At 43.1% G+C, this 20,514-nt stretch overlaps 1 protein-coding gene across 1 annotated transcript in view; it reads right to left on the bottom strand.

Moving 5' to 3' along the window:
* The window catches only part of sdk1b (sidekick cell adhesion molecule 1b), a 332,960-nt gene that overhangs the window by 211,323 nt on the left and 101,123 nt on the right, over positions 1-20,514 (bottom strand). Inside the window, exon 2 of the mRNA XM_079552609.1 lies at positions 765-836. Coding sequence (XP_079408735.1) covers positions 765-836 — 72 coding nt within the window. The remainder of the gene's footprint in view (positions 1-764; positions 837-20,514) is intronic.

Consider the following 20,514-nt stretch of genomic DNA (forward strand, 5'->3'; position numbering starts at 1 on the left):
TAGCATCTACTTGTACTAACTCCTTTTGACTGTCAACACTGCATTTTTTTTCCCTTTATATAGGGCTGGGCGATATATCGATGTTTAAGATATATCGATATATTTTTAAATGAGATATGGAATTAGACCATATCGCATATATCAATATACCTCAAATTTGTGCGGTAATACTTTGTTATACGTGTTAAGGTTTACATTTTATAGTGAGTTTTCAATAAAACTACTCGTATTTGGCTTTGACTTTGACTTAACATTTATTTTCACATCACTCACTTTGCGGAAAAAAATATCGGGATATATATTGTATATGCGATATTATTAAATATATCGGGATATGACTTTTATACCCCTCCTGGAACCGCCACTTTAACGTAGTGGAGGGGTTTGAGCACCCGAATGATCCTGGGAGCTCTGTTGTCGGGGGCTTCGTGCCCCTTGTAGGGTCTCCCAAGGCAAACAGTTCCTAGGTGACGGGTCAGACAAAGAGCGGATCAGAAGCCCCTTATGAGAGACCAACAGGCCTGAGAATCGTGAGGACGTCCTCCCGTGGACCCACCACCTGCAGGAGGAGCCATAAGGGGCTGGTGCAATGTGATTTGTGCAGCTCCAACAGCTGCCCCCACGACCCGGAAACGGACAAGTGGAAGAAAATGGATGGATGGACATTTATTCCATATCGCCCAGCCCTACCTTTATACAACTTTTGTTTTAGGTGACGTGAAGCACAAACAAATAACCAAAATGAAGACTTTTGGACAATGTACCTGTCTCCAGTGCCGTCAGCGTCCTCTGGTTGGCCTCACTGTCCTGCCTGGGCCGCCGCACTCCTGGTACAACTGGAAACAGACAAATAACACATAAATAAATACCTAGCTTTTCAGGCTTCTCATTTTGATCATTCATTTTCATTTCATTGGACAAAAACTTTTAAACACATAGAATCCGTCCGTTCATTTTTATGACTGTGTCCGCTCTGTTTGCTGCTCAGGGAACCCCTCACCTTTGCATTTTCACGTCTGCATCTTCGGAAAGGCTGCAGATAAAATGCCAGTCATTGTTGTGCCCGCCTTGTAAACACCTAATGAGCGGAGTGCAGGCTGAGCGCGGGTTTGATAGTGTCAGCTGTGCAGCGGAGATACAGACAGCTCATTCATCTCAGCCATCAGATAGTGTCCTTTTGGAGTGGCTCTTTCCAACGCTCACTGTTAGATAGAGAGAGAAAGCCTTGCTCCAACCACACTAGAGCTGCTGAAAGTGCCCTCGGGTGGCCCATGCGGAAGATTCACTATCACGCCGTGTGAAATACCAAGACCGTTAAAATGTGCAGCTTAGAAGAGAAGTGCCTCCAATGCATATTCCTAGTCCTAGTTTGTGGGCATTTACTTTAAAATGTGTCATATCATCTCTTGGGACCCTCCTCTGGATCTCCGGCAAGGTTTATGGTCATAGAAACCCAGGTAAACATGGGGAGAACATTGAGATTTTAGACAAGGGCCAACCAGTCATGGAGAATCGAATCTGAGACCTTCTTTCAGGCAGGTATTGTGATAGATATCTTTCTTATCATTACCACACTGGTAATGGTAAGTGTTGAGGCATAATAATATTTTGAAAAACATATTTTTGGGTGATCCGATACCCTCACTAGTCGACAACTATTTTAGTAATCGATTAATCGTTTTCTCATAAACACTAGGGTTGGGACGATCCACTTTTGTCACGATCCGATACATGTCACGATACTCAGGGGCCGATCCGATACGTATTGCGATACAGTAAGTAATTATAAGTAATATGTTTACCTTCAACAACAGTCATGTGTCAAAAGTTTATAAATCCAAGGCCATTTGACATTGACTGAAGGGTTAAGACTGAGAATAAACATTAACACAAAAAGTAACAAAGTGCTGTGTAACTGTTACTGGAAAACAAAGGAGTGTGTGATAAAACACACATATTGAAAGTATTGCGATACTTGATAAAGTATAGATACTGGGTATTGCAGCACAGAGTGTTGCGATCCAAGTCCGATTCGATATTTTGTCCCAGCCCTAGTAAACACAGACTCAAATAGAGCAAAAATGACATGAAAGTTGAGTATTTTTTTATGAAAACCTTCCTTTTTTTCAAAAAGTTGGAGTCTGAAGTGTTTTTACATTGAAAATTTCATGAATATTTGTCTGTGTCTCCAATCAGAAGCAGAATTCGGGGCCAGAGCCTCCAACAAACACTCACTTTAAGTTTACTCCATCAACATGTCCTCAAGCAAACGCCACTTTAGCGTTATGTGGTTAAAAAAAATTAAAAAATACAATTTTCGTACACCATTCACAGCCAAGCGATTAATCAATTAATTGTGAAAATAATCCGTAGATTAATCGATTATCAAATAATCGTTAGTAGCAGCCCTGGGGACAACGGGTGGGAATTGCATTGAGCTCCATGTGTGTCTATTAGCATTCATAAATACAAATAAAATACCAGAAATTATCAGCAAGTCCATCAAATGTGGATCATTTGCAAAGCTTAGGGCATGTGCTTTTCTAATGTTATGCTAATCCTGGCCTTGGAAAAATGAGTGGCTAGCACCAGCATTAGCACACTTAGCTTTTTCTAGTCAAATTGTACATGTTTCTATGATGCAAAAACACACTAGCAAAACATGAAGACAAAGTCAATAATGAATGTATATGAAATATAAATGGCTTCAACTTTTTGTAATACCACAACATTAGCGGCAAGCTAACTGTAAACAACATGTTGTACGTACACTCACCAGGACTTTCTCAGCAAGAAGCCACACTAGGTGTTTTTCCAAGTCTGTCTGTCTCTTTACAGTAAATTACTAGCCATAATAATTGAAGTTTTATTTTTATTAATCATTTGTGGTACTTACTCGCTGCACTCAAATCACATGTGAGTGCCTTTAGAGCGCAGCAGCACAGTCTACTGGACAGCTAATGTCAGAACATCTTAGAAAACACTGGGGTTTAGGAGCCCATTGTTTTATATCTTTATTGAGGGCTGAGTAGCCTATAAAATAATTGGAATGAGTCCTGTAAGGTTAACCACCATTAAGAAATTAGGTTTTGTCTACATTGGGGATGTCCAAACTATACGGCTCAGGGGCCAAATCCAGTCCCCAGACCAATTAATGTAATAAAGTACTGGACGGCGATGCCAGAAGTGGTTCTTTTTACTGCAAATTGATACATTCCATACTACTTTATCCTGACTTTCCCCCAATTTGTTGTGACACAGAGCTGACATTATGGATAAAAGCCTCAGGGCGTGCTGGTTCAAAACATACAAACATTTCCGCGTACGCATCAATATGAGACCATCAATTTAAAAACTGGTCTACGTAGTTATAAATCAACATAGTCCTACCTCTGTTTTGAAATGACTGAAATATTTCGTTTCAATAAATATCTGAAATTGTTGATAAAGTCTCTTTTCATTGCTTACAGTTTCCAGCGCCAGCACCGAGGGGCAGAGGTGTACACGGCGCTGCAATGGATTCTAGCGAGCTCGGCTGTAAATGAGACCACAGTGGAAGCATCAGTCCTAACAGCACATATCTATAATGAGTGTGAAGGAAGCAGAAAAGGAATGGAGCTGTCAATACTAACTGTCAAACTGACACTAACTGGACTGGACTCTTTGACCCGACTGGATGGAGTTCTCCGATCGCATTTTAGACCATCTCATTGTCTACTCTGTCACATTGCATTACATTGTACTGTCTATATTAACCAGTCACAACGCCCCAGACAATGTTCAAAGACACAAAAAGACATGTTGGCTTTAATCAAATATGTCATGTCTTTTGTCTCCTGATTATTCTATAACAAATGACAGCAATCTGACTAAATCTACTTAAAATTAACGCCTCCTGCTGGCAATCATGGAAAGTCAAGCATTTTTAAAAGAGTAATTAGCAGCAAAGCTAATATCAATGTGACGCGTTCAACGTTTGTCGAAGGAATTATAGACTTTTTAAAACATGCACAAGACTTTACTTAATACAATGAGGACAAAACACATAAACAAATGGAAAGTCCCTTTTTGTGGTGAAAGGGACATTAAAATTGTTTGGGCGAGACACAAGTGAATGGGGGAGTAAAAATAAGTTAGAGGTATCCATTTTCAGAGGGGATTTTCAATGAGCTATTAAGAAAATGTAAAAGAAGTACAAGACTGGATTTGGAGTCTGTAGGAGCTACTAAAGTGGAAATGGTGTTTGCAAGAGTGGAAAGACATTTTTAAAAAACGGCCCCAAAACGGATGAATCTTACTCCCGTCTTTAGCTGCTGCTGTCTCCCAGAAAGGAAATGGCCATATTTGGATCACAGCGTCACCTCCAGCATCTTTCGCAGTACACGACGTGTATACCAAATATGTCAATATTTGTGAATAAATACACCGGCTATCGAAACTAAGACTTTAAACTAGCAAAAATCTCAACTTTAACCACTGTGTTTTTACCTTGTCTCGCCTTAAAAGCTCACAAAAGATTTTGACACAAGAATAGACTTCAGGGGGAGGTATATTGTCCCTGATTTATGTCTAAAACATTGGCTAGAGCCACATAACTATGTCCAAGACGACATTATCCCCCTCTATATCATTATTTAAGCATTTTCACAACTTTTGGCTCTATTCCACTCATTTCTCAGGAAGAAGGTAAAAATGGAGTGAATTAGAAGCGTATTTTTCCTCTATGACAATATCATGGGTGTGCGAGCCAACACTGTTCTCCATCTTTTCATTTGAACCATTGCATTTGTTTTGTTCATAAAGTAACAAGTAACAATACCACAGTTGTTTTTTGCCATATCCCATGTCGGATGGTCCCCAGTTCAGTTCCTCTCTAACCCTGGAACTGTAAACCTCAGTAACTTGTGAGTCAGGGCAGAGAAATGCCTTGTCAAATATAAAGTGAAATAAATGCTTCGTATCAGGCCTCGGGAGAAAAACCTATTGCTCTGTTCTATAATATTTCAGAGGAACGCTGTAAAGCGACATAAAGTGTGAAATTCAAAATGGGGACGCTCTATGAAGAAAGATGAGACGAGTAAAAGGTGGGGAAAGGTCGTTGGGGCACAGAATGCGTAAAGATTATCTATATTTGGCCTGCTCAATGAGAGGCTGTGTGTGTTTGAATGTGTGAAGTCAAAAGTAGATGCTTAAAAAAAAAATCATTATTGATATTTCTTTCCAGAAGGATACTTTTCACATGAGAATCACTGCACTGTATTCATATAAGCTAAGTTATAGTCATTTTAAAACACACAATGTGTCCATTTGACAGAAATTGGCCCATAGTTCAAAATTCTCACAAAGCACATACAGTAATAGGGATGCAAAATTCCTCACAATTTGAATGGTTGCAGTCAGCCAGCTATACAGGGTGCAATTATTTAGTAAGTGCACTAACTTTTGCAAAATATGAAATACCTGTCTCCTTGGAGACAGGTATGAATGGAATTGAGACCAATTTGACGAGCCACATCTTCTTCATGTGAGTAGAATCATGCGTATATGAGTGTAATAAACTAACCACTCAGATCTCTTCTAAATCCATCCTCCTGATGGAAACATCATCAGTGACTGTACCTGATTCTTTCAGCATTCAGTCACCCTCACTCAGCATGTCCCCCCTACACGCTACACAGCCGAGATGGGGACTCGCGAGTCGGACTCGGCCTTAAGTCGCTATTTTTAGAGACTTGCGACTCGACTCGTCCCCTAAAGGCTCGAGACTTGACTGAGACTAGTGAACATTACGAGTCCCTCATGGACTTATTACACACGCTGTTTTGAAGCTTGATTCAGGCTTTTTTTTGTCGGCTGCTCCCTCTATCTCTCCTCCTGCTCCCTCTATCTCTCCTCCTGCTCACTCTATCTCTCCTCCTGCTCCCTCTATCTCTCCTCCTGCTCCCTCTATCTCTCCTCCTGCTCCCTCTATCTCTCCTCCCGCTCAGAGACTTGGCCCTTGACGTGGACGTATGGTCAGAGACTTGGACTTGCGGGATCACCGACTCAGACTTGGCTTGGACTTGCTGGTCAGGGACTTGGACTTGACTTGGACTTGCTGGTCAGGGACTTGGACTTGACTTGGACAGGGACTTATGAGCATCTCTTCTACACAGCACCTGGCCTGCGATCCCTCTGCACAAGCTCACAATCGCACTATCTGAGCTCCTGTTTGTGTTCTGAGCCACCACATCAGCTCTTAAGTTGGTCCGTGTGACCTCTCCTTGAAAAAGTTGCGTTCTCAAGTCGCCCAGCTGCTCCAACAGTCTCCATTGCTGCTGATAAATGTCCAGATGTGGGCACTCCTGAAGGTGCAAAGCGACAGAGTGTAAATTCTGCAGCACGTACACTGTCAACATGTCCTTCGGCAGCGCATTAGCATCCACACTTCTGGACGCCATGACAAAGCAAAAGCAACCTAATTAGCTGGAAGGGATCACTTTACACATTAACTGAAGGAGACAGAGGGACACTCGGCATGACACCAGGGCTAAATCCCCGATCGCCCATAATGGAGCCTTCCTCTCGCTGAGCACAAAGCTAATGGGGATGAGAGAGCCATCGCGCACCAATCCCGCGGATTTAAAACACTTGCACGTTCTCGCCGCTCCATCTATGCCGCCAATTACGGCTGCCGTGTATAAGCCCTCGCAGCTGGAGACCAGGCCGTAAAGAACAGGGCGGGCGGTGATGCGAGCACACAGTGGAAGGGAGACGGGACGGACGGGGGGGGGGGGGGAGAAACAATACATCACACGGCAATTTACCATCCTTTCCACCGCAACAATGATGAAGACTGCGCGGAGCTGTGATTGTAGTCGCCGGGCTTCTGCACATAATGGCCCTTTTTCCTCAAAAGTTATTTTCACGAGTAGCGATTATTTGTTTCCCCCCCACTGTAATTCCACCAATTATGTCCAAATTCACAAAGAGTTGCTAAAGCATTTCTGCGTAATCCGCTTCTCCTTTCTCGCTGCCACACACCGATTATTAGGGGTTATTGGAAGTCTTTAACAAGCCGTGAATCAGACATTCCCGTTCTGGGCGAAATGGAATGTGTCAATGAGGTTAGGATGTGCTCTGTAATGCTGTCGACACGTAGCATGGGGATAGGGTAACCATTATGCTCCAGAGAAAGGGAGAGAGGGGCAGAGAGACCGGCTGAGAGAGGTTGATTGCCATGTAGTCGCACAGAGGTAATGCTACTGGATAACCTTGTTACCAAAGCTTACAGTCTTTATCACGCAAGACGGTGTCCAAACTATGCCGTCAACAATTCTATTTTTACGACCCGCCACCATTAACAATTACGCATTACAATTGTGCTGGGAATGGATCGCAGCTGCTGAATTACGTCTGAAAAGTTGCTTGAAAGTTAACTAAAAGTAGCAACAAGATGCAAGATGCACATATATGGTAATTTTGGATTTTCACAAAGAAAATATTTCTCAAAGTTATAGTTTTTATTATACAATTTCAGCATAAAAATCACAGGATGTCATATCTTTGATCTCATTTTGCCACTTTTGAATGTGTTGGTCTGTCAGTATTCGTTCGACAGTCAGTTTGAGCCCTACACTCAACACATTGAGTGCCAAAAACGCAATCGTTTTTTGCGTTTTTTTTGTTTTTTATTATGAAACTAGACACTCTAGTACACCTTATGTGTGATTTTGGTCACTCTGTGATGAACAGAAGTGAAATAAATGACCAATCAAAAACTTGTGAAAAGTGACATCAGGACATTTTATATATATATTATTGCGTTTCTTATCTTCTTTTTTTTTTTTGTCTGAGGGGGCGTGGTGCTGCGTAGCGAACAGCTGTAAACCCAACACTTCTCTCTCGCTCTCTGGAGCGCGTTTGACAAAGCAGAGCGGCTTCCCATGGAAAGATCGAAACAGTTGAGATTTGAACGTTTGAACTGAGTTTTTTAAATGGTCAAAATCGGTCCAAGGACGGCTGAGAAACATCCTGTTAAAGTCTTCAATCAGGCTGTTTAAATGCACACGCCATAAAAAGCGATTTTTAAAGAGAGATATTTCGGCATTTCCCTTAATGTTCGTGTCTGTCCAGAGAGGAGGAGAGAGTTGGAGCGAGGAGTTGATCAGAAAGGAGGGTGTTGCATAAAACCCCCGTTTTCTCCGTTTCTAGAAAAAAAAACAGTGATTTTACTCCAAACTTGCCTCTGTTTCACTTAGGATTTCTCAGGAACCGAGGCACGTGGAATTAAACCGTTTACACCTACGGAGAACTTAAGAGTCTCACCTTTCAAATGAGCCATAGCATGTGTCAGTATATAACAGAGAATAAGCTGTGTTGCTACAAATATCATGAAAAATGGTCTGGATTGTTGGTACTCAACAGCTAAATCCCCCAAAACAGCACAGCACTCAATGTGTTAACTCTGGTGGGCTGAAAGTCAACACATCATTCGTAATTGAAGACATTTAAAAACCTTCTCCTGGACCCTCAGCAACAACATTTTACTTTTGAAATTTGAAACAATGTCCAAGCAATAAAAAGAACAAAAGGAGATGGACTGGATTGGCCCGGATCTCAGCTTAGCCTGGAGCGCCCTCTGGAAGCAGCAGTGGGAATGACGCGTGATAAAACGAGCTTTCACTCTCAACTGAAGGCATGCTAGCAAATCGATGCCGCCGTCGTGGACACAGCTCAGACGCAACGAAATCGAGGAAACACAAAAAACCACCAGAGTAAAACAAGATTACCAAAAAACCACATGAACAAAGTAGATAATACTTTTCAGGCGAGCCCAATACATTTTGCGTTCACAGTAAAATCTCGAAACTGCAATTGTCACCAGCAGTCTCTAATAGTTATTTGTGTGTATATGAAAACACCGGAGCGCTCCTGCCTGCTCTACCATAATCCACTCTTCTAAATGTCAATCCACCGCTCTGAGCTAGCATTATGTAGATTACTGCGCCATCATTTCCAACAGCTCCTCGTGGCTGGCAAACAAATCTCGTATTGACTTTTTACAGGAAAGTGTTTGAGCTCGGAGCGCGCTGGCAACGCTGTTTACGGCTCTTCTGTGCGAGGCGAACCTTCGGGATCGATTGATAAAATTTTTAAAAGCTGTTTCATGTTTGTTCTTTTTATTTTTCAAGAAGCCGGCGTGTTAAAAGGCAATTTTTTTGCTTTTTCCCCATTCAAAAGAAATGGAGCCGGATTGGTTGTGCTCCGCGGTGGTTTCTTCCTCCAGCAGGCTAATTGTTTTTAGCTTCCGTGCTACTTCGGAGTCAGAAAACAGAAAATACAGGACACACAAGTGGGCAAAATTGATTTTACTCTACTGGGAGTTAAAAAAAAGGAGGCCTATCTAGCATGCAAAATCATAATATTCCTCCAGCAAGAGGATAGTGTTTTACTTCATCCGCTCAGAGTAAACCCCTTTTTCTTTGGTCGTTCTCCGGCTGAAGAGCTCCGTTCTTTAGGCTATTCCCTGGATTTCGTTACATCATACATAGAAAAGCTGCCAAAGTTCAGAGATATGCAACTTTTCGGGACCGTTTTTTCAAAATGAGGTGATTACATTACACAATACACACACACCAAATTGTCCAGTGATGGAAGTTTTATTCTAGAGGGATTTTTAACCTCCTAAGTCACGCCTTAAAGGGACTATATGGAGTTTAAAAATGTTAAAATTAAGTATTTTCCTCCTCCTACATGTTCCAGCCATGTCCTATTGTGTAGAATGAGCTCAGACTTATTCACCACAAATGCCTCTAAAATCCAGCACTCAAAACTCAAAAAAGTGTAAATTCGGGTCTGAAGTGCCGTCATGCACGAGCTTGATATAGAAGGTGCAGTTACACATATGACCTGAGGTGGCAGTAGTGAGTATAAAATGGCTAACTTGCATCTAGCCCCTAACCAAGCATCTAACCAAGCACTTTACCAAGCATTTTTACTGAAATCTCAAAGCTTATTTAAAAAAAAAGCATCAAAATAGCAACAAAAATGAGATGTAAATGAGGATGAGAGAGCACCCAAAAGAGCAACAAAACAGGAGACAAAAAAGATATCGAAAGCAGCAAAACAGGTGCCAAAAAAGCCACCAAAACGAGACGATAAAAGCAACAAAAATAGGACTAAAAAGGGACAAAAAAGCTCTTTGCATGACTGGATATGTTTAATGTGCCTCTTTGCAAAAGAATTGGTACATATTGCATAACAGTCTTTAAGAATGTTGACCAAAAATCCAACCATAGTCCGACAGACCCTGTTTCCATCTCTACACGCATGAATGAGAGTCTGTATCTCTCCTTTTCGAGGCAGCGTGTAAAAGGTGCTGGTGCAGCCTCACTCACAGCAGGATGTGGGTTAAACAACAGTCGGGCAGATCGTGGCTCTGGGATCAGCTTCTGTACTTTTCAGGTTTCTGATTAACCTATTTGATGAAAGTTGGCCTCATATTCACAGAAAAAGAAGGAAATTTAGGGAAATAGAAAAAAAGCGGAGCTCTTATGTAGCATAAGATGCGAAGCATGGCATCATAACGTGGAAATACACAAAGTCATTGACTTTTCTTTCATATGTGCTGCAACTGTAACAAATGCAACATAAAACACAATCTCAGACATCCTCCAGAGGCTCCTGGTTAAAGTTTATGAACTTTGTGCAGCCGAGAGTGCTTTCTCTGCACAGTCCAGTCAGGACCGAGCTGCAGGCACAGAGCGCACAGGCCAGGGGCCAGTCAGTGGGCAGGGCCCCCCACACAAACACACTCCAGCATTAAAAATAAAAAAAACGAATTCTGTCCCAGTCAGAGCAGAACAGCACAAAATGTCAGCATTTAATATACATTTATTTCAATCTTGGTGAGGAGTAAAACCATTAAATCTAATATAATTATTGAAATGAAAAGGAAAAGGCCAGGCATAAAGTTATAGTTTATTGTGATTAAATAAAACAATTTAATTACAATAAACTACAGCCCCTGAATCTCACGAATGGTCGGGGCCTTTGTGGCTCTTCACAGGATCCAGGTTATAAGTCCGGCTCTTGGTCTCTGACTCATTGCCCCCCCGGCCTATAGGCTGTAAGCTCCAGTCAAGAAGCTTTTAGATTTGGGTACAACTGAACTGGAGAACATTTGCTTGGTTAACGTGGGGGTTAAGAGGTTAAAATATCCACTTCCTAGTTGGGCTGGGACAAAATATGGGATCGCAATACTCTGTGCTGTAATACCAAGTATCGATACTTTATCAAGTACTGCAATATTTTCAATACTTGTGTGTGTTTGGAGGTATTTTTATCCTGCACTTTGTTCCATTTTGTGTTCATGCACTTTTCAATCTTAACACTTCAATGAATGTCAAATGGCATTTGGTTTATAAACTTTGGACACATTACTTTTTTACAGAAGAAGTAGAAGTAGAAAAACATATCAGGTGTAGTTCCTTTAAGTTTTAAACCCAAATGAACACGGCAAATCCACTCCTTTTTTCTTAAGGTAATTTTGGCCATTTATACTCATAAAATGCCTTCCTATAATGACAGAAAACTTGCAATAAATGTTTCTTAATATAAATGCTACTAATCTACAGCGAATGTTTGTAATTGAACTCTCTAAATGAATTTATTTCCCCTCTTCACCTGCCGTGTCTGGCCTTAAACAACTGTGACAAAGCATCCGCTCCAGTCCCGTCATGCGCCGTAGTCGTGACACGTCTTGGTCACATGCCTGCCACAGCGGGCTGTCGGTTTTCTCACCCGTTGGGGGTATGTGCGTGGTGCGAGGGCGGGTTTCGCGTCCTGATATTTCTGTGCCGCAGGTGTACGGATAATTGCGGGCGCTGGTGTGTTTGTGGAGGAGATTTTCAACCACCTGCTCTCGACGCGCTCAACGCAGTCGCCGCTCAATCTGCCGCTTCAGACACAGTCGCCGATGAGACTGGAACTAAACCACAGGCATTAAGCTGTGATAGAACGCTTGTTAAACGCCTTACTGCACTTTTCCTTCTTGTAAAATACATATATTTCAGTGTATACACATTAGCGCGAAAAGACATTTGTGCATCTACCGTACTTTCCAGACTAAAGCCGCTTCTTTTTTCCCCCAAACTTTGAACCTTGAGGCTTATACGACGATGTGGCTAATTTATATATGTTTATGGTCAAACTGAGTTAACATTGTGTCATATTATCAAAAACAATGCACCACCTGGGTCCTGAATAGTCTGAAGATTACGGTAATCCTAAAGACTTTCCTGATCTTGGACTCGGAGGCTACAGTATGTGTTTACATCACTGTGACCGTGTCGCTCCTTGAAAGTTTTGAAATGAAAACTGGGATGTTAGAAAGACGTTCAGAAGAAGTTAGGAAAGAGTTTGGACCGCAGGTTACAGCTGGAAATGTACGGCCATACCTCCTTTGCTCTGCCCGATCCCGGCAGGTCTTGGAAGCTAAGCAGGAAGGGCCTGGTTAGTACTTGGATGGGAGACCGTACCAGGAAGCGTTTTTGTGTGTCCAGAAAAGCGCTATATAAAACTGATGCACTATTATTATTATATTACTATGTGCTAGCTCCCTCTTTCATTGTTGGTAAACAAAAAATATAAATAAAAAAAATGGGTATAACTCCTTTAAAGGAACAGGCCACCGTTTTTCCATACTGAGATATGTTCTTACCTGAGCTTAGACGAGTTGATGCGCACCTGTCTGGTCTTTGTGCGTGCGCTCAGTCACACAAAACGACCAAAGATGTTTTAAGCATTTGGCCTCTCCCAATGTATTCCTATGGCTCCAAACAGGGGTGAAGTTAGAAGCGACCACGCTCTTCCACGAGACCAGACAGGTACGTATCAACTCGTCTAAGCTCAGGTAAGGCAGGAAAAACTGCGTGCCCTCAGTCACGCAAAAAGACCAAAGATCCTGATCGCATTTGGCCTCTCCCAATGTATTCCTATGGCTCCAAATGTGGTGAAGTTAGAAGCGAACAAGCTCTTCCATGAGAATGCACAAAGACCAGACAGGCAAGGCAAGGCAAGGCAACTTTATTTACACCGCGCATTTCGTACACAAGGCAACTCAATGCATATCAACTCGTCTAAGCTCAGGTAAGAAGATATCTTAGTATGGAAAACCGTGGCCTGTTCCTTTAACCTCTTTAACCCCATATTCTCCACTTCGGCTTTAGCCAAATCTAAAAGCTTCTCGACCTTACTTAATCAGCAATATGTGAAATCCAATTGACACAGCTGTAGATTAGGACAAAGTAAAAATGTATATCAAGTTTTCAATGATTTAAAGCCACAAACCATCTCCAGCTCGTCTCCATGGAGATGTTGACTAGAGGCAGGCAAATACGTGATTTAATAAGAACGAATGTATAAGAGAAAATGCATTTCTGGGCTTGTTTTCGTTTGACTCGGGATTCGGATCACGTCTCGTCTTTGTGTAAACTAGTTAGCACTGACAAAGAATAAAAGCCAAGACGGCCTCGTCTTCTTGCAAGGTGAACAGATTTGGAAAATAAACTTGTGAGAAATCCTTCATATTAAGTACTAGACTGGAAAGCTCTGTCGCCCAAAATATGAGAAAAAAAAAGAAAGAAAAAAAAAAAGCATTTTGGCGAAATAGGCCCCTGAAGTTACAATTCCGCTGCATCATCCCGCGTAATACATCTCAAATATTACACCAGACTTTGACGCTTCTGCAATTTGCGCAATAAATCCAAAGCTATAGCGAGAGAGAGAGAGAGCGCGCAAAAAACAAGCAATTGGGTTTTTAATCAGGATGAAGGAAAGAAAAGAAGAAGAAGAAGAAAAAAAGAAGCCGCTTGTTTTGGTAGCGCCGGGTGAATTCGTCTTGATTAATTTCCTTGGCTCTTCTGGATACATGATATAAACACAAATTGATGCGCGCCGCTAAATTAGGGACTATTGACTGCTAAAAAAATAAATAAATAAAAAAATCAGCCTGCTACATTACACACTAGCATAAACATGATTAGCTTGTATCGCGCGCATTTATTAGCGCGGGGTAACGGCGCAGCTGGGGCTCTTTCCCAACATGCCCCCCCCCCCCCCCCCCCCCCCGGTTTGAATGTAAATTGGCGGGATTGTCAGCTCGGGCGGGATACAAGTCTGGCTGATTTGCCTCCTCCTCCTCCTCCACGCATTTATTTAGCGAGCATATGGAAACGTTGTGGCCCGATATTTCGATGGGTTTATGAATGCAAATGGGATACACATAAATCATATCGGCCGACAGACGGATCTACTGAATCTGGAGGAAAGCGAACTGTATGGATGTAGCGGTGTCAGCGGTATCACAAAGTTTTGCAAATGTGAATATTTCAGCTACATTGATCCATCTGTATCTCCATATGTCGGGTTAATGTGTGCGAATACAGATTTATTATTACGGCGAGACACGGCAGGTGAAGGTATTGATTTTTTTTCATGCGGTGGTAGATGTGGAGATTTTTAGCTCGTTTCCTCCTTTAAAGGGCCACCATTTTTACATACTGAGATACTGTATGTTCTTACCTTAGTTTTGACGAGTTCTTAAGCGCAGATGGTGTTAGCATTTAGCCTCTCCCCCTCTCCTCTATAGCTCCAAAACAGGTGAAGAGAGAAGCTACCAAGCTCTTCCACGTTTTCCCTATTTAAATATGGCTATGTGAAGTGTTACACTACAAAGTATAATTACACAAAATTAAACAATGTGGATTTTCTAAGCGGATAAAAGGGGGAACTATATTGTAAGGCGTAAAAATACCAGGAGTAGAAGCGGTAACATCTTCACTTTACTGTGCGGATGCCAAACTACTCCTGGTATTATTACGCCTTATGTAACGTGGATGACTCTGCGTTGTGTTATTTAGTAACGGCCAGGAGACGGAGTTGTTTCACAAGGGTTCTTTATCTGTGCAACAGACAAAAACGGCTGGTCAGCCTTGAACCTGGAACACCAACACTCATAGCAGCTCGGCTGCGCATTGACAGAATGGTTAAAATAAATACAATAAATGTAAAAATAAATAAATGTACCTGTGCAACAGACAAAAACGGCTGGTCAGCCTTGAACCTGGGACACGAACACTCATAGCAGCTAGTGGGGGGGGGGTACACGTTATAAACCGTTAGTGGTGGTTTAACAAGTAATCAAATAAAAATGTAGAAATTATATAACTAAAACATGTCCTTAATAATTCTACTATCATACGACATTCATACAAATGATAATTAAATGTAGAAATACAACTTAAACAGACACCCCAACAAACGTGACCTTACCTCGGCTGCGCATTGACAGAATGGTGCCGGGCTCACGCCGTCCGCACTATTTATAGAGTTTGCCGCCACTAGAGGGCGCTGCCCCACGATTAACACCAGTATCAAGTGGAATACAATAATTTACTGTTACATTCCCCTCTGCTGAATTCCACTTGACCCATAACAAAAAAAACAAAATAGACCAGCACTGCACAGGGTACAAAAAACAAAAAAACTAACAGCGTGTAAAATCCATACTTATGTGTATAGGAAACTCATAAAGCACTCTAGTTCCCAACCATACTAGCGAGGTTATGTCGAGCACCTGACACAGCTACAAAACCCAGCGAAAAACTATCCCCGAGGGATCAGTGTGAGACCGGAATGGCCAAAACCCATCTACACACATAGGGTAAATAGAATATGCCCACTTACATATTCTGTAAAATGTAACTGCAGGTACACCTCAAAGTACATAAAACAAAAATCACGCTTGTACAACAAACAGTACAAACTCAAAATGCCAACATCACCAAAATGTTGCAAAACTCTCCCCAAAAAAATGGGTACTGGAGTCCGGAAAAAATTTTACAGGACTGAAACAGATTTTTGGTGCATCATCTGAATAAGTCGAGTCACTGGTCTCAGTAAACGTCCAGCTCTAGATCTATGGTCAGTTACTGCGTTAGCTGAAGTCACAGTGGGGACGATTGGCATGTCAGAGTCAGGGGTCACAGTAGTCTCTGGGTCAGGGTGTGGGACAGGGGTTTGTGCGAGGCTAGAGTCCACAGAACCACTCTCTGGCTCATTCAAAGGGACATTGTCCGGGACAGCATCCTCCACATTTGTCACACTGCCCGTATTTGATGGCAACTCCGACACCCATGCTCTGGTTCTAAACTCTGCCGATTCTGAGGATGCATCAGTGACTGTAGACCTACTGAGGTCCACTGAACTCGATACGGGGGACAATATTTGTTCCTCTTGGTTATTTAGTTCGGTTTCGGGTAAGGGCAAAAAGTTCACTGGCATTATCAGATTGCGATGTACGACTTTCATCTGTCCATTTGTTGGGTTTTGAATCTTAAATGTGTGGCTCTCATCATTTTTCTCCACCACCACATAGATTTTATTCTCCCAGCGATCAGCGAGCTTTCTTTTGCCACGTTCACCTTTGTTGGCCAATAACACACGATCATCCACCTCAACAGGAGCACCGCGCACTTTCTTATTGTACAGTTCAGTGTGGCGCTGAAGTTGTTTTGTTGCTGTCGACTGTGCTACTGCCATAGCCTCTCTCATGTTTTGACGCAAGGATTCAACATAGCGGTCATAGTCCACAACCTCCGGATCATTGAGCACAGAGCCAAACATAACGTCCACTGGAAGGCGCGGAACTCTCCCAAACATGAGCAGGAATGGGGCATAGCCTGTTGTCTCGTGTATAGTACAGTTGTATGCAAACGTCAGTGATTTTAGAGCTTGAGGCCAACGGTGTTTTGCTCTTGGTGGAAGTGCTCGAATCATGTTGCCAATAGTACGGTTCATCCTTTCACACGAGCCGTTGCCCATTGGATGATAGGGAGTAGTGTGCGATTTTTGCACGCCTGCAACATGTAGTAATTCCGCTATCAGAGCACTCTCGAAATTGGCTCCCTGATCAGAATGCAAACGTTTTGGAAATCCATAGACACTGAAGTAGTTGTTCCACAGCTGATGGGCGACTGCTTTGGCTGACTGGTTAGGACACAAGAAGGCGTGCGCCATTTTAGTGAAATGGTCTGTTGCAACAAGCACATCAAGGGACCTATTAGCAGAATCTTCAGCTGTCCAGAAATCAATACTGACAAGTTCAAGGGGCTCAGAGGTTCTAATATTTTCTAAAGGCGCTCTGGCTTCAGGCTCAGGGGTTTTGCTTACTACACAGCGCCTGCAGTGTTTAACATAGTCCATAACATCCCGAGAGAGCCCTAGCCAGTGAAACCTCTGTCTTGTTAAGTACAAAGTCCTTTGCTGCCCCTGGTGGCCAGCCTCATCATGAACACCTTTTAGCACTTTGTGGCGTAATGAGAGGGGGACAACAAACAGGTATGTTTTTCTTTTATTGACTGGATCCTTTGTCACACGGTATAGTACTCCATCTCTCATAGTTAGTTTCTCCCAGTCCCGCAATATTTTGTTTGCACCAGCAGATTCCTTTGCACGTTCCCTCCTTGATGGTCTCCTTCCTCTTTCCACATAGAAAATGACTCTGCTCAGATCTGTATCATTTCTCTGTTTGTCCTTTAATTCATTGTGGGAGAGAGCCTGAGAGTCAATTTGTGGGGGCAACAGGACTGATTGCGTGAACTGGGGCAGGAGCAACGCGTGTGAGCACAAGTCTGAATCGCGGCTTTTAAGTTCATTAAGCACAGCAGCGACCTCTAGCGATGATAACGAGCCAGACCTAGCAACTGCCACACCTTGAACAACAGGTTGGCCACACTCGGATGTCATGTCAGGTGGGTTAGCAGACCACCGAAAAGCATCTTGAACGCCATTAGCACCGACAGCAGCAGCCTCAGCAAGTAACTCATTATACGGTATCCTTGTTAAACGGTGGGATGCACTGGACTGTACGAACGGCTCTCTGCTTAAGGCGTCAGCTACTACATTTCGGGGACCAGGGATGTATTTTATATCGAACTGGAAAGGCGCAAGTTTAGCAATCCACCGCTGCTCACACGCATCTAGACGAGCTTTGGACAAAATGTATGTCAATGGATTATTGTCCGTCCACACGGTAAACGTATGACCTCTCAGCCAGTGGTGGAATTTATCGCACACTGCCCACTTTAATGCGAAAAACTCTAATCTGTGCGCAGGATACTTTGACTGGGCATAAGTGAGGGATTTACTTGCGAATGCGATTGGCCTTGCTGTTGTGCCACCAGGAGGAACTTGCGACAAGACAGCACCTAACCCATCTGTGGAGGCGTCAACTGAGAGCAAAAAGTGGTCGTTAAAGTTCGGATGGGCCAAAACGACTTGGTCTAATAAGGCCTGTTTCAGTTTGTGAAAAGCCAGCTTACATTCATCAGTCCAGTCGTCAGTTCTTAACTTTTTACGAGTCTGGTGGCGTTTTCTACCAGCTCCACGTGGACCTTTGGACCCTGACGTGAGTCGGAACAGCGGCTTGGCTATGGCTGAACAATTCTCAATAAACTGCTGGTAATATACAACCATACCAAGAAAGGAGCGGACTTTACGCTGTGAGGGGACTGAAGTGCCATCCTCCATAAGGTCTGACTCTTTTAAGGAGGTTATGGCAGCAACTTTATCATGGTCAGACTGGATACCATTGGCACTAATGATATGACCAAGGAACTTAACGGAGCGTCGCAGGAAGTTGCATTTCTTTGGTGCGAGTTTAAGGTTGTGGGACTGGAGCCTATCAAACACCATTTGCAAACGTTCGAGGGCCAGATCTTCATTTGGGGCGAACACTAAAACATCATCCAGATAGCATAAAAGACTCATAAAGTTCTGGTCGCCAAAGATGCTTAACATCATCCTCATGAACGTTGCCGGACTATTACAAAGGCCCTGCGGCATCCTATTGTACTCGTACAATCCGAATGGTGATGAAAAAGCTGTATATTTCTTGTCCTCCTCATGCACTTCCACATTGTAGTATCCTGAGGTCAAGTCCATAGTTGAGAAGAAGGCATTACCACCTAGAGCGGCTAGGGCGTCGGCGGGGTGAGGGAGCGGATGCGCATCCTTTACTGTGCGCGCATTGAGCCAGCGGAAATCATTGCATATTCTCAAGTCTCCTGATCTCTTTGAGACTAGCACGAGGGGTGACGCGAATTCACTGCTGGACTTTCTTATAACTCACGCTCCTCCATTTCATCCAAGGCCTGTCTTAGTTTTTCATACTGCGTTGGTGGTATGCGCCTGCATGGGAGCCGAAAAGGCTTTTCATCTAGGACTCTGATACGGTGCAGATAACCAGTAGCCTTGCCACAGTCTAGTTTGTCTCTGGAGAAAATTGACTCGTACTCCACAATGAGCTCAGCAAGCTTAGCTTTGTACTCAGGGGAAACTTGACATGACTCAACATTAATGTCTGACAGACCCAGCTCACTTAACTTAGACTGGAGAGAACTAGAGTCAGGACACGGCGACTTAAATTGGGGACAGTCCGGTAAAGTGGAGGTATCTGAAACAAGACTGGGCACATTTGATCTAGCACTTTGAATCTGTACCTGTTGCTGAACAGACTGAGCACCAAACTTCTCCACTGATTCACACAAAGAGACGTCAGCTATCTTAGCATTACGTTTGAGAGTGACATATTTGTGGGACGGGTTTATTACTTTGAGAGGCAGCCAGCCATCAGCTCTTAAAAGTGCAACAGCTCTACCGACTATGACTGTTCTCGGACTGGATTTAGCACTTGTTGGCTCAACAATAACTTCACTACCAGCCAACTGTTTGTCCACGTACTGCAGCTTTGCCCACACTAGGTGCTCTGTCATAGGCTCCAGAGTAACAGCTTTCCTGAGTTTGAGAGTTCCGATCACATCCAAGACATCCTCAGTTTCCACTCCTGCCATTAAACTCAACAGTCTCCGTTCTGCATCACTCCCGCAGGTGAGCACTGAAGGGCATTGGCTCTGGAAATCCCTTCGTAGTCTACTGATCACGTACCGTAACAGGTTACTGCCAACAATCAGATCTTCGCTCTGGCCATTGACAACAAGAGTCGGGACAATTACACTGCAGCCATAGATTTCCATTGTGAGATCACACACACCCACAGGTAGAGTTCTGGACCCGCCACATCCAATTAATACAGCGTCCGTTTCACCAAGGGTGGGGTCTATAACACCTTGCTGCAGCAACTGGGGGACTAGACTAGCACTTAGAGTACAGGCCATCGAACCGCTGTCTAGTAAAGCAGAGACTTTTACTTTCCCGCTCAGTGTTACATTCTCATAGAATAGTTGATCATGCTGCTGAAGTCTCTGAACATTTTGAACTACGGGTGTGCGTCCCATTTCTCTTTCTTTGCAAATACTTTGATAGATAAACTCCTCTTCATCACTCACATTAACATTAGGGGAATCATTTTTAGGCCTAACACTTGCCCCTCCCACATGCAGGCCAGCTAGTTTTCCTGTTGCTGCGCTGTGCACTTAACAACACTGGGCTTACTGACAGCATTTGGGCACT

Source organism: Gobius niger (genome assembly GCF_951799975.1).
Source record: "Gobius niger genome assembly, chromosome: 3".
Classification (NCBI taxonomy): Eukaryota; Metazoa; Chordata; class Actinopteri; order Gobiiformes; family Gobiidae; genus Gobius; species Gobius niger.